The sequence below is a fragment of the Triticum urartu genome, chromosome 2 (genome assembly GCF_003073215.2).
Source record: "Triticum urartu cultivar G1812 chromosome 2, Tu2.1, whole genome shotgun sequence".
NCBI classification, from domain to species: Eukaryota; Viridiplantae; Streptophyta; class Magnoliopsida; order Poales; family Poaceae; genus Triticum; species Triticum urartu.
In genome coordinates this window covers 580,960,498-580,974,947 of record NC_053023.1, presented here as the reverse complement: position 1 = coordinate 580,974,947, position 14,450 = coordinate 580,960,498, and the positions used below count along the sequence as shown (strand labels likewise).

General features: G+C 48.5%; 2 protein-coding genes across 2 annotated transcripts; both read right to left on the bottom strand.

The window, feature by feature from the left end:
* Positions 1-262: 262 nt before the first annotated feature.
* LOC125538918 (F-box protein At1g78280-like) lies at positions 263-7,174 on the bottom strand. The gene is made up of 16 exons (XM_048702235.1): positions 6,941-7,174; positions 5,626-5,733; positions 5,468-5,523; positions 5,253-5,395; positions 4,941-5,138; positions 4,665-4,864; positions 3,957-4,056; positions 3,298-3,879; positions 3,043-3,165; positions 2,641-2,721; positions 2,258-2,565; positions 1,954-2,166; positions 1,471-1,555; positions 1,212-1,395; positions 660-834; positions 263-538 (listed from the first exon to the last, which is right to left on the bottom strand). Exons 1-16 carry the CDS (start codon positions 7,069-7,071, stop codon positions 385-387), a joined length of 2,841 nt encoding a protein of 946 aa, XP_048558192.1. The 5' UTR covers positions 7,072-7,174; the 3' UTR covers positions 263-384.
* Positions 7,175-8,615: 1,441 nt separating this feature from the next.
* On the bottom strand, positions 8,616-12,475 carry LOC125533692. The gene is made up of 3 exons (XM_048697060.1): positions 12,281-12,475; positions 9,539-10,042; positions 8,616-9,458 (listed from the first exon to the last, which is right to left on the bottom strand). Exons 1-3 carry the CDS (start codon positions 12,348-12,350, stop codon positions 8,893-8,895), a joined length of 1,140 nt encoding a protein of 379 aa, XP_048553017.1. The 5' UTR covers positions 12,351-12,475; the 3' UTR covers positions 8,616-8,892.
* Positions 12,476-14,450: the final 1,975 nt, after the last annotated feature.

The window sequence follows — 14,450 nt, the reverse complement described above, 5'->3', positions numbered from 1 at the left end:
GCTATCTTGATCAAACACGACTAAAAAGGAATTAAATGCATTCGCTGAAATATCAAATGAGTTCTAATTCTATGAAAATGCACATCCCCTCCCGAAATCCCTTGTAACTTGTTCATCAGAAGTCCTATTGACCCCTGACCCGCGCTGACCGGCCTACGCGCTTTGACCACAGCCACGTCGATAGGGGGCCCACTAAGGCGTAATGGCCGGACGTGCATCTTTGCAAAAGAAAAGAAAACAGCAAAGCTGCTACACACCAGAGTAAACAAAAATGTTTTGCCCCTTATTATTATTTTGCTCTTATAAACGAAGCTGGGCAATATGCCAAAGGGTGAAAGGGACTATTTCTTTTGAGCGTATGTATTGGTAGTCGTGACAAATGAGCTAGCTAGAGAGTGTAGGCGACGATTGCTGGTATCGGTTGAGGTCATCCCAGACCAAGTGCTCGACCTCCTCCCACGACGTTGCATTCCTCAGCTCCTTCCACAGGCCAAATATAGCTGCCAAGACGTTGTCGTCGTGCAGTATGCAGTAGCACCTGTAAGCAAGCAGCGCACATCAGAACCAACACACATGTTTCTCCCTTGGACATTCACAACCCAACAAGGATCGATCACAGCTCGCATTGCTTATCATTGTTTGTTTATGTATGTACTTACATCGCGCGATATGATGCGGTGCTGAATTTTGAATTTTGCACCGACTTGTAGATGTCGTCGTTTGATTTCCCTCTGAGGAAAGGAAGCTGATAGCTTCCAAGGTACTCCCTCAGAAGATCAATATCACCACGGAAAACATCCAAGTGCAGCGGAATTAGGTCGCACAGAGGATCCCCTGTTACGATAAACAATATTTGATCGCAATCAAATAAATAGATATAAACTCTTTCTAACAATCTTACATACTCCCTCCGTTCTGAATTACTTGTCTTACATTTGTCTAGATACGAAGGTATCTAGCACTAAAATGAGTCTAGATACATCCGTATCTAGACAAATCCAAGACAAGTAATTCGGAACGGAGGGAGTAGCTTCTAAGACTGCAAACCGGTAGATTTGAGCAGCTCAACTTAAGCATTTTTAAAGATAGTTATCCCATCTCCGATTCAGATGTCAGTGATACATACAAAATTGGTATTTTGTTAAATGTTCACATGACAATAACTTGAACAATGTCAGATTTCCAGGAAACAAAGTAAACCGGCTGCTTACCAACGGACAGATCACTGAAGTCAATAATATGGATTTCATTCAGTTTCTCCAGATCTCCGTCACCAGTGCTTTTGGTATCAGTGAGGGAACCCATTTCGGGAGCCCTCTGAGTAAGAATGTTATCGTCCATAATATCTGAATGTATCCAAGAAGGGAATGTGTACACCGAGTCACCGTCGCCATCCTAATTGTTCAATCATACCATTAAACACAATGCTCGACCAAGATGCATACAGAGTAGATGAGATTGAAAAATTACCTTAACAAACTTGATTAGAGAACTCATATCAGGAGGGAGATATTCTTCAGCCTTCTCAATTAAAACTGTTGGTACGGTACCACCCCTTCACAAATATGCAAGCAATGTTGAGGTATCAGGCAGTGTATGGAATTTTGTATCAATATAATATAGAACAGGTCAATACCAAATCAATGTATAGTCATTGCAATTTATATTTTGATTATGTTGAAATGTTAGAATATTAAAGAATGTAATGGTTATTTATTGAATGCCTGCCTCTGCAATGTTTTTGGAACCTAAGTACACTTTCGTAGAGGATTTTAAGTTGCAACTCTATAAGACAATATTCTTCTTAGTCACGTCACATGATTGCAGACACAAAATTGACTTGCAAACTCACAATGTTTCTGGATAAAATAAACTGAGCAACAATGTCCTGTTTTAGTAAAACTTCAAAAATCTGTGCCGAACAAACCTGCTTTAGAAAAAAAAATCACTTACCAGTTAGCTAGGTGCTTCTTTATATTATTCTTTCTTCTGTTTAGAGTAGAAATTACTTGTTTCCATTCAGGTGGATCACTGTCTTTCACATTATTGTCCTCTGGTTCGGGTAATGATTCCTCATGTGGAAGGGGTAATAAATGGATATTTCGCATTTGAACTCCCAAGGATGATGCAAGATTCAATAGGTCAGCCTTGGACAATGTATCACGGCTAAGAAAAATGAAGAGTAGAGTAAGCACGTATTTACATAATTAATCAAGCAATTATTCTCATTTTCACCTGAGAAATGAATAAAACTTACACGTGAGCAAAGATATCCCCTTTGCATTTTCTGGTAACCATGTAAGGCCAAATAGGTCTGTTTGAAGATTCAGCTGAACCATCCATTCCAAACTGTTGTTTGCTCCATAACCCAAGAGGAAAACAGCTGTTTGCATAAGAAAGCTCCAGAGGATAGTATTTAGCCAAAACATCTGGCATTCCTTTTCCATTCCATGGGACTGTTCTGTAGACGCCATCTTCGTACACAAGAAAGCCACTTGCAATGATCTCAGGGATGTGGTTGACCAAAGGCGAGCCAACTTTTCGCAGAAGATCATAGAACTCAAGCTGCATCAAGAAAGGGATCAAAATCGTGAGTGATGCACTCAATTTTATTAAGTTGCAGAACCAATGCAACAATACCTCTGTGCCTAAACCATGGGCAGAATAACCCAAGCCTCCTTCAGCATTGATTTTAATCACATTGTCAGAGACAATGAAGACCTGAAAATTGTGGTACATGTTATATTCACATACCATGCAGCGATGAGTGTATATGAACTGCAATTTGACACTAACTGGCATCACAGAATACATCTTAGAATCTCAGATATGTTTAATGTCTTGGGGATTGGCGCATAGCAGTGAGCAATTATGTATACAGTAACAAGTAAACCAAGATATTCTGTATGAATCAGTTACTGTGAGTGATATTTATGGAGTAAGTATTTCGAACCAACACGAATTACATGATACTAACATGCCAGAATTGTTTATCGACAGTTCTAAATCTGAGACAGCTAGTAAAAGTAAGTGTATACTTACTGGGTTGCTACCTGTCCCAACAGGAAGCTTCTCATCCTCTGACGGTGCCGGTAAACTATGGCATGCCCTTATTTCCTCTAAGCATGCATACCATTTGTCCACATTTATTGCTAGGCATGCACCCTACACAAATAAACATATATATTGGCAGAAGGAACAGACCATTATCAAGAAATAGATACATAAACCACATGGTAATTTCATAAAAAAGATTGACATAGTAAAATTTTATGTAAATGATGGAACAAAGCTCACCTTCCATATTAGTCCTCTCAGTTCAGGTTTAAGAACCCATAGCCTACGCAGCCATTCTCTTGCTTCTCTCTGGCCAATTGGATTAGTAGGACTCCAGACAGAAGTATAGTGATCTTTTTCTTTCTCAAGGAATTGAGATAAGAAACCTATATCATATGAGAAAACTTGGTTCTCCAAACTTTTGTCGACGTCTGAGAACTCAAATGAAGAACACTGACTTTCACTGTTTGAATCTCTTACAGACCCTGAACCTTTCAGTCTTTCTTCTGTACAGGTCATGTCATTGTGGTTCGATGTAATTGTTCCAGGTGGATGATTTTCTATATCTCTAACAGATTTTCCCGGAACAGCAAGTAAGCCAGCACGACAAACTCCTTTGTGACAGTGACCAGGTGCCATGTCTAGACATACATGATCAAAATTTGATTGATTGACAAAATTCTGTGTAACTGCAACTGTCGTCTCAAGGTTTAAAACACAATGCCACCATCCACTAGGAACAAATATAGTCTCTCCTGGCAATTGTGTGCATTCCAGTGGCTTCTCATGTTCGGCAAGATGAGGATAGATATCAAGCCACCACTGCAAAGGATCAAAATAATGTGAAACGATATGGGGTAAAGTTTGGAGAAAAGCAAAAACAGTAATAAGTTCATTACCTGCAAAGATGTTGGAGTCTCAATGTCAACATCACCATCTTCAGCACTTACATGTACTGTGACACCACCAGGCACTCTTCCTGGAGGGTACAGTGCCCATCTATGAAATAAGGTGGAAATCATTAGTGGAAACACAAATTCTTGCTCCTTCCAAATTTTCAGCATTGTACAACATAGGACAGTCAGCTTTAACAAGTCAAGAGGAGTACAAGTTAAGGTTGTATAGCATATCCTCGCACAGTTCACAGTATAGGTCTATGGTTCTAAAGTTCCAATTCAAAATACAAAGCATGCACCCAAGTTGAATCACATCTCTCTATTGCCCTTGGTTATCTTCCGTCTCTGTTCAACATATATGACATGATTCTCTCTCACTCCCAAGACATAACTATGGGCATCCTGACTAAATTTGTCAATCGTTAATTCAACTCGCCCAGTTGGCTGATTATTTCTGTACGACTGTTTTTTCACATCTGACTTTAAAATAAGCAACACACAGAACAGCACCCAGTCACCCACAAGCTGCACCAAAATAGAAGCACTGCAATGACCGTAAGGATCCAATAGGCCAGAAATGCTGCACAAGATCCATGCACATTTGTTTAACTACTACTAGATTTCAAATATACAACTACGTGGTGAGTACCACAGCTTGAGTGCACTATCGAGTAACACCTACGCACACGTATATAAAACAAACGGTCCAACCTTTTTCGGCCACAAAGAAGAGTATTCCACGCACTGGTTAATCCTGGATCAACATGCCAAGAGGCACCTGATCTTTCTGGTCCAATGATGAACCATCTGAAAGCTGGTCTTTGTTCATAATCCAAGACATCAAAAAGATCTTCTTGAAATAAATGAGGGACTCTGTAATCTTCCAATAGTGCTGGTGCTGACTCTCCAAACTGTAACAATTTTCTGAACTAAGTTTCTTCTTTATTTTCATAACTTCAGTAGTAAATGAAATGAAGTGATGATTACCTTATCATCAAATATGTAAAGAGGGTCTTCATCATGCTGGAGTTCCATGTAAGAAACGTAGTCTTTCAGTTTCATTATTATCTTCTTAGGGCTTCTTTGTGATATCCTAAATGTAACTTCACCATAATCATGTACCAGTTGCTGCATCGACCATTTCGTTCTCGCTGGCCAGGATTCAGCCAGCTTACCAAGCAAAACCTAGTTGTGCAATACCACCAATATATTTCAGAGAAAAATCATTGCAAAACAATAATGTAGAAAATCCACATGTTATAAATCTGAATTAAAAGCAAAAGCTAACTCAATTCTTACTGGGCCTTTTCCATCATACTGAGAACGGAAATGATCCAAAGAAAGATCATCCTTTCTTTCCACATGGCCATTGTCAAAGGAATAACTACTCAAAGTAGTAAAACATCTATACCATCTCCTGTATAAGTACAATGAGTTGAATCCTGCATGAAAATAAGTATGAATAGGGAAATAAAAAAGGCAAACACAACAAACATAAAGTAGATGTACCATACCATCAAAATGACGAGCCTTCTGCTCAAGCTCACTATTTTCGGAGCAAAGATTAAGCCTGAAAATGAAGCAATCCAACCTTTTCAGTGGTAATCATTGGTCAACTTAGGATTGTTTTCAAAATACAGAAGGTTACACGACAGATAGAATGGTGATATACCTAGACAACATTGTTTTCTTCCAAGAACCTTTGTACTCAAAATGACCACCAACGGAAAGATATTTACTCATCCAGAGAGGTTCCTCGTTGCAAAGTATGTACATGACACTGCAAAGTGCAAAATGATTTCAGATACTGCGTCATCCTACCACCGTTTTAAGGTAGAAACACAGACATGATGTCTTAGCTCATGATCTCTAGATAATGACAATGTCAAACATCAGGAACTACCCTCTGGTCCCCTAAAACCTGTTGTTTTGGACACGGACACGGTCTTTAAAATACAGTTTTGACCTTTAGTGTCTTTAAAGTACATCCATAAAATCCAAAAGAATCATACATCATGGAAATACTTCTCAAGATCAATTCAGTGATGTTCAGGTATCTAATATAAATATTCATGAAGATATTGGCAGCCAAAATTTCCGAAAAATTGGCTCTACCTTTGTCTAAAACGTCCGCTTTTACAGGACCGCAGGAGTACGATTCTGTGCTCGTCCAGTCTAAAATAGGTGACTGTTTAGTGTCCTGCACACAGAAACATGAAAGAAATGTGTGCTTCATGATTTCTGTCTATCTAGCCGTATACTCTCTCCGTTCCTAAATATTTGTCTTTTTAGAAATTTCAAATGGACTACCACATACGGATGTATATAGACATATTTTAGAGTGTAGATTCACTCATTTTGCTCCGTATGTAGGGCCTGTTTGGTTCACACCTAGGTCAGCCCCGCCAAATCGGGCTCGCCAAATTATTGGCAAAGGATTTCGCCGCCTCCGTCTCGCCAGCGTGCAGGCATTAAAGTTGAACGAATGACCAAAAAATTGGCGTGGGCAGGAAACTTTCGCTACGAACCAAACGGACACCGTTACTTATGGTCAACGCCAAAAGTTTGGTAAGGCAGCCTCGGGCTGCAATCCAAACAGCCCCATAGTCACTTCTTGAAATCTCTAGAAAGACAAATATTTAGGAACGGAGGGAGTAGTTATGTTTTAACTGCTACTACCAGTCTAGTATAAACGATTACTAATACCAATAAGCATTTAGCATAAACATGTGGTGGATTGTTATTTGACAAGAAAAGGAAGCATTTGAGAAACAAAACAACTTGCTAACATCTACTTCGGCCCAGAGACAATACTCTGTCTCTGGTAGTAGCTTCAATTTCCACTCGAGTTGAGTGACCACCATTAAAATCAAAAATCAAACCTCAGCACCCACATTCTTAACTAATACATGGAGCTAACTGCAAAACAGAGGAGAAATGAACAGAACAGAACAGAGAGAGAGAGAGAGAGAGAGAGACGCGGCGACCTGCTGACGCATGCGAGGCGGCCGATGTCGGTGGGCTGGAGGAGGTCGACGACGGCGCAGAGCAGCTCGTCGGGGAGCACCGCCAGGCCCCCCAGCGCGGCGCCCCTCCGGTCGTTCCCCGCCGATTCCATTGCCGCGCCGGCGACCGGGCCGGGTCGGTGGGCCTGCTTTGCTGGGTATGGGTGCGTGCCGGGGTCAGAATAGTAGTATCATCGGTGGGATGCGGTGGGCTGGAAGAATTCGTTTATTTATAGTGGCGAGCTTTTTTGAAAAGCGTGGACGCGTATTGGATTCGCCGATACGGCCTGTCGACCCCATCATTTTGGGTCGCGTAACACAGAAATCCTGTAAACTGGGCGGGAAAGCATGGTTCATCTGAGGCGTGCGCCGGCACCGTACGCGTGTCCCGAGTGACATGCAATTGATGCTCCGATTCTATTCCGTTTTATTCAGCTTATTTTATTTTCTTTTGGTTAGTGACCGCCGAATCTTGCACCACTTTGCATTCTATTCTTTTCACACGCACGAAAAATGTCATATGCAGCTACGGACGAAGGCATGGGTAGAAGAAGGTTTTTTCTATTACACCATTCCATGATTAAACTAGCACAATAGCTAAATGTAAGTCGCCTGAAAATAAAATTTAGGTCGGTCATGATAGATCACTGGATCGGTTAGGGTTAGGAATTCTCCGGTAGACCTACCTTCTGCTTGAGTTGACGAGCTCGATCCAGCGCCGGCCATGGTGAAGTAGGGCAAGGTGACGATGTGGACAGGGAGTGGATGGCGGCGGTGGCGGAGCTTCCCGTGAGCGCCGCGCTAACCCTAAATCAGAAGGGATTGTCGATGGGGGTTGTGGCAGCGATTAACCTCGTAAGTCGTGCCCCGGCCCTCACCTCTGTTTATATAGCATGGGTTACAGGGGCCCACCAACCATGGTTTGGTTGGGCGCCCCCGATCAGGGCGCGAGTCTAGGGCCCGTTCGACCCGTTGGGTTCGAACGGGATAGAGATCAACCTAACATTCTCCCCCTTGATCTCAACTTTACTTTTAACTTTATACTTTCTAGTTTATTTGATTCATCACATATTGGTACATAGAGCATGTTTCATCGTTACGGCTTAATTGCCGTTAGAATCATACAGCTACAACATACATTATGTTCAGAAGCAAATTCTGTTCCTTTTGGGCCTATCCAGAAATCATAAGGCTTTCCCTTAAACCCATGCCGGCTAAGTGTTCCTTGAACACATTGGGTGGTAAGTCTTTCGTTAGCGGATCCGCAAGCATATTCTTTGTCCTTATATGCTCGAGACTTATAGTTTGATCTTGGATTTTATCTTTCACAACATAATACCTTATCTCTTAGAAAGGCTCGCCGGTGATCTATTAGGGTGGCAGGCTCGCCGGCGATCTGTATATTTTAGGGTCGCAAGCTCGCCGATGATCCATCTTAGGGGGGTGGGTGGGTGCAGGTTTGCCGGAAAATTTTGATCATGACCGGGATTAGAGGAATGGTTGGGGACGGCGGCAACATGACAGTACGGGGCAGTTGAGGGGAGGGCGTGATGGCGAAGCTGGTGCAGGAGCGCTGCCGCCGCGGGCGTCGGCAGGTGGTTTGGCCGGGGGTACGTCGGGCGGATTAGGGAAGAAGATGAACAAGAGGTTTGGCAGGAGGTTGAAAAAAAAAATCATCTGGCCTTCATTTTGCATCTGACGGCTTTCAATCGACTGACCCAAAAACCATTTTCAGCTACTGTCATCTTGCATCCCTCCGCATAAGTAAACCCGTTCCTAAAACTTTTTCGATAAAGGGAAACCCGTTCCTAAAAAAATAAGTAACGAATAAAATGTGTAGTGGTACAATTGCCAAGCCAGCACGGCCACGGATGATACACTGTGTTCCAGACGCAATGTAACAGCCGTGTCAGCCTCGGGAACGAACGAACGCATCAGCGAAGCAACCGGCGGGCAGGCGTCGGCGGAACGCAGACGAGCGAGGCGTCGTCGACGACGGGCCCGCAGCGGGTGCCGCTGCTGTCGGACTTGGTGTGGTAGCTGGAGCCGGAGAACACCACCTTGGTCCGGCTATGGATCGCCGTGAACTCGAGCGAGGCGCGCGTGGTGCCCCCGCCGTAGCCGTCGGAGCGGTGCACCACGGTCTTGCTCCCGCCCGCCGTGGAGACCAGCACGCGCATGGGCTGTTCGTCGCTCGACTCGCACCGGTTGCCGGCGTTCCCGACCGAGAACTCCAGCCTGCACGCGCTCCCCGGCACGGTCTCCACCTCCTGCACCAGCGCGGCCTCCCCGCCGGACACCAGCTCCACGGCGTAGGAGCCGTGCGGCACCGCGTAGTGCGGCGAGTCCACGTACTTGATGACCTTGGAGTAGGACATGATCATCCACCCCGAGATCGGCGAGATGTGGGTCTCGTCCCTGTTGGGCACCAGCACCCCGAATGGTGACCCCGGCGCGATGTACGGCCCATGCTCGAAGTCCCCGTTCCTCAGCAAGTTATCTGGACAAAATCGCACAGAGAGAGTCAGGTAAATGGCTGATCTGACATCTCGAAAGTTCATGCATGAGATTGTGTCTTACCGCCGGTGGCCTGAGGAGGGTAGAGCGTCTTGATGGCGACGGAGTCGATCATGGGGCCGCAGGCGGGGTCGTCCTCGTGGACGGGGTTGTGGATGGTGAGCGTCATGACGTCGTTCGTGGCCTGGAAAGCCCAGCAGTAGGAGTCCCAGCCGCTGCTGGTGTACACCGTCTGGATGGAGATCTCGTCGGACGCGTCGCCGGGGACGACCGACACGGTCAGCTTCTCGTACTGGGCGCACGTGCGCGCCGCGCTGAAGGTGACGGAGTACTGCGTGCCCGGCGCCACGCTGAGCTGCTGGTGGATGGAGCCGTCCTCGCCCAGCCGCACGGCGTGCGAGCCCTCCGGCACCGTCAGGATCATGTCGCCCTGCGTCTGCCCGGACTCGATGTACTCAACGTGCCCGGTGATCTTCCACTGTGGGATGGCGTTCGCCCCCGTCACCCTCGAGCCGTCCATTTGGAACCTGTCCGGCGAGTCCTCGAAGTTGCCGTTCGGGAGTGGGCCTGTAGCGTAACATGACAGTGTTAGAGACAGAATCATGTGCTGCATGTAAGGGCATCTCTAGCCGCGCCCAGGAAGACCTTTCAGTCGTTTTTTTTTGCACCGGCGTTAAAAATCGGCCCAGTCATGTCCCAGGAGCCGAAAACAGCACCGCGGACCCAGGCCGAACCCGGCGCGCTGGGGGTGCCCGGGGGCGCCGGGGCGAACTGTTTTGCGCGGAACAGCCGCGGGCTCGCCGCGTCAGCGACTCTACCATCTTCTCGCCCCTTCGTCGTCCTCATCGCCTTGTTTCCCGCGGCGAATCAATGCCAAAGATGCCGCGCTGCCGCGCCGGTCAGTCTGCGCCATTGATGCCTCACGGGCGGCGCAGTGAAAACCGGATGACGCGCGTCCCTCGCCGTCCCTCGCCCGCCACGCGTACTCACGGCGACTCGCGCACGGGCGGCGCCTCGGCCTATATAAGACGCGCCCCAACGCACTCGGCGACTCGCACTTTCTCGCCGTCGTTGTTCCTCCCTCTCCTCTCTCTCGCCGTCTCCAGTTCATCACACCCATGGCCGAGCGCTTCCCAGGCGACGGCGCGGCGGCGAACGGCTTCGGCCGCCGCCATCTTCACGAGAACGAGGCTCGCCTCCTTTTCGAGGCCGAGTACCCGGTCCTGCCGGACATGCGGGTGCCCGGGGCGTGGAGGATCAGCGCCAGCGGCGTGCCGGTGCCCCCGATACCCACCGGCGCGGCGCGGCGTGCGGAGATTGCACGCATCCGCTCGTCCCTGCCGCGTGCGGCGAGGGAGGGGCCACGGTACGTCCCTGACATCCCGCTCTGGGAGCCTTATTTCCCCCGCCGTCACGCCGAGCAGCTCGAGGCCACCAACGGCATCGAGCCCTCCGGCAGGCTCAACGCCGTCGGTGGTGGGGCGTGCCCGGGCGCACGTTGGAGGCCGTCCTCGAATACATCGAGGGCGGCAACATGCCGCGCCTCGAGTACCCCGCTCCCCCGTCCTTCCCACGCCGCCGGGGAAGCTCCTGGACCCCGAGGCGCATGGAGACCGGGGGGTCCTCCTCCTCGTCCGGCGGCTCCCCCTGCCTCCACCTCCGCCCCGTCAAGCCGGAGCCCCAGGGCACGCCTGTCAGCGCGCGCACCCGCAGCTCCGGCGTCCGCATCGGCGACAACGCCTCCCCCACCGGCCGCTTCGTCCTCGTCGAGCCCAAGCCGGAGCCCGGCCTCCCCGTGGAGTACGAGGAGATAGCCCGGCGTGGCTTCTCCGACGAGGACGCCCTGCGGTGGGCGCGGGACGACTACCTCCGCGACGAGATGGTCCGGCAGCGCCTGGCCCTGGAGGAGATCGTCGCCCGCAAGCGTGGGCGCGAGGACGAGCACGGCGTCGTGGTCCTCGACAGCGACGACGACGCCGCCGCCCCCGGACCGTCCAACCCGCCGCGCCAACCGGGGGAGGGATGCAGCAGGAACGGCGGAGGCGTCGGCGGGGGCGACGATGACGACGGCGGTGACTACACGTGGTTCTACAGCCTCCTCGGCATGTAGAACCGCGTGGGCGGGCGGCGAGGCGGGCGGCGAGGAAGACGACGGGGGTAGCCCGCGGTAGTTTTTCCTTTTTTTTGTAAAATATGTTTAAATTTGAACGAACTCGAACATGTTTGCGTTGTGTTTGCGCCGAATTTAAACACTTTAAAAACCCATGGAGGGCCGCGACTGGGGGCATCACGTCCCCAGTGCGCGGTTTAGCGCCGGTGCATCCCCAGGAGGCGATTTTTTGCCCCTCCTGAAGGGCCAACGGCTGAAGATGCCCTAAGAAAACTACCAATATAACATAAACAGTCAACGCCAGCATTTTGGGAGAAGCCACGCTCTGTCTTCTAGCGTAGCTGATGCTTAAAAAGTTCGCTAATCTTAGTAGCCCCTCTAAATCTAAGCTGAGCGATTACACGTTTCTACGTAACAAATTATAGTGACACTACTCCTGTGCAATCGCGCGACAATTAACACTAAACTTTCTTACAGTGAGTTAACCGACACTAGTTTCATTGACAACCTAGCTAGCAGGCTGGCATGATCATTAGTATTCACTAAGAACATCGAGAAGACGACAACAATGACAAGTTAGCAAATTAGACTCCCAGTATGAATCCGGCAGTCCATTCCACTCCACTAAATTATGAACCAAGCTACTAGTAGCATGCATGGAACATGTAAGTAACTTTTGTGCGTGTGGCTCTCACCATCGCCGGCAGAAGCAGCTCGAGCAGCCGCGCAGACGACCAAGAACAGCAGCGCGCCCTTGATCGCCATCTTCTCCCGCTCTTCACCTCCTAGATCGGCTAATGTACCTCGCAATCTTCCTTCCTCGCGCTTTGGAGTAGTTCTCTCGAGCTTCTACGTGTCGGGGAGAGAGCTTATCTGGGAAGTCACCGTTGCACTTGCGGTCCACTTATAGGGGGCGCGACGAGGAGGAATAATAACGGGCCGATCGATCGGCTGGGCGCCGCGGAACGCGCCGGGGTCGTCGCGCGCTGCACGAGGCCACGAGAAGGGCACCGCCCTCCTCTCCACCTGGCCACTGATTCGATCCGTCGGATGCGGCCACGGGCGGTGAAAAATGGCCTCGATCGCCGGCCGGCGCTTATTATCAGTTGGTGGTACGACGTAGTACGTGTGGCTGCAGGCGCAACGGCGTGCGTTCACGTGGACTTGTGCGGCATCTGCAGGCCGATGGAATGGAAGGATCCCGCTGTCTCCTCGATCGATCGATCGATTGGCTGGGCGCCAGGTATCCGGGCGATCACGTAGCGTTCATGTGGATTTTGATCTGCAGCAGTGGCATCATTTACGAGTCGTCGCAGCTTGAGCTCCCTCCAAGGACAGCTTATAAGATGCTTGACGCTGGAGTCAACTTTGGGCCCTGTCAGAAGGGCGCGTGCATATCTGAATCGAAACAGTACGCACTGATGGTCCACTAGTATCATTTAAAAACAAGGACCATAATAATATTACCACCGTTCCAAAATTAAAGGACTCGGATTTGCCTAAATATGAATGCATCTTCTTTTTTGCAATGGAATTGGAAGCTTTATTAGTGAAGGATCGTAAGGTTACAGTCTGCCCGTAGGCTAGATAAAAGGAAATCTAGGCTTGCATCAAGCCAGCTCTCAGTGCCATCAGGTGAACAAGCAAAGCGAGCACACTGATAGGCTGGAACATTTAAATCCCTACCAACATGAGTAACCGTGAGAGAAGCAAAACTAGCACCGATCTTCTCTAATTCCTTCAAGACAAACGCCCCAATTCACCGTGAATTATTGTGTGATTTTCATAGATTGACTAACTCCAAGCAGTCAATCTCCAAGATCACATGTGAGAAGCCATGAAGTTGAGCAAAGATCATTCCTTCACGGAGGGCGAGAAGTTCAGCAGTAAAAGGATCAGTAACACCCTGCAATGGTTTACTCCAGGCTCATAGGAACGCCAAGTGTGAGCGAGCCAAACCTCCGGCCCCTCCTTTTCATGGCTTCGACACTCATGGCCCCATTAGTGTTTATAGTTACCCAACCTACTTCGCGTGGTCGCCAACACTGAGCAGCCGCTGCTATCTTGTGCTATGGAGGAAGATCCAGAATCGCCAATGTCTCATGAACCCATTTTATAGCTTGTGCTGGGTCATAACCTTCACAATCGCGAGTCCAACAATTACGTGATGTCCAAATGTTGTGCATGATCGTGATAACTTTGCAGCGCTCATCTTCTGTTAACAAAGAGTCCAGCAAGATGTCTCGCGCCCATGTATCTGGATGCAGATGAGGCGAGTGGAGCAGAAATATGTCCTTGTTGCTATCCAAAACTTTTTTGCATGAGTGCAATGTATCATCACATGTTGCATGTTCTCGTTGAGGGAGTCCTGGATTAGGGGGTCTCCGAACAGGCGGACTATATCCTTTGGCCGGACTGTTGGACTATGAAGATACAAGATTGAAGACTTCGTCCCGTGTCCGGATGGGACTCTACTTGACGTGAAAGGCAAACTAGGCAATACGGATATGCATATCTCCTCCTTTGTAACCGACCTTGTGTAACCCTAGCCCCCTCCGGTGTCTATATAAACCGGAGGGTTTTAGTCCGTAGGAGAACATACAATCATACCATAGGCTAGCTTCTAGGATTTAGCCTCTCTGATCTCGTGGTAGATCAACTCTTGTAATACTCATATCATCAAGAACAATCAAGCAGGACGTAGGGTTTTACCTCCATCAAGAGGGCCCGAACCTGGGTAAACATCGTGTCCCTTGCCTCCTGTTACCATCCGTCTTAGACGCACAGTTCGGGACCCCCTACCCGAGATCCGCCGGTTTTGACACCGACATTGGTGCTTTCATTGAGAGTTGGTGCTTTCATTGA

What these genes read in the sequence shown, in the direction of transcription:
- LOC125538918 (XM_048702235.1), bottom strand. Translation starts at nt 7,071, where the DNA reads ATGGAATCGGCGGGGAACGACCGGAGGGGCGCCGCGCTGGGGGGCCTG. An exon ending in GAAGGCTCGTCATTTTGATG is followed by an intron (nt 5,396 to 5,467) that starts GTATGGTACATC and finishes ATTTTCATGCAG; the next exon opens with GATTCAACTCATTGTACTTA. An exon ending in CTTCTTTGTGGCCGAAAAAG is followed by an intron (nt 4,057 to 4,664) that starts GTTGGACCGTTT and finishes CTTATTTCATAG; the next exon opens with ATGGGCACTGTACCCTCCAG.
- LOC125533692 (XM_048697060.1), bottom strand. Translation starts at nt 12,350, where the DNA reads ATGGCGATCAAGGGCGCGCTGCTGTTCTTGGTCGTCTGCGCGGCTGCT. An exon ending in AGCTGCTTCTGCCGGCGATG is followed by an intron (nt 10,043 to 12,280) that starts GTGAGAGCCACA and finishes GTTACGCTACAG; the next exon opens with GCCCACTCCCGAACGGCAAC. An exon ending in CCCTCCTCAGGCCACCGGCG is followed by an intron (nt 9,459 to 9,538) that starts GTAAGACACAAT and finishes GATTTTGTCCAG; the next exon opens with ATAACTTGCTGAGGAACGGG.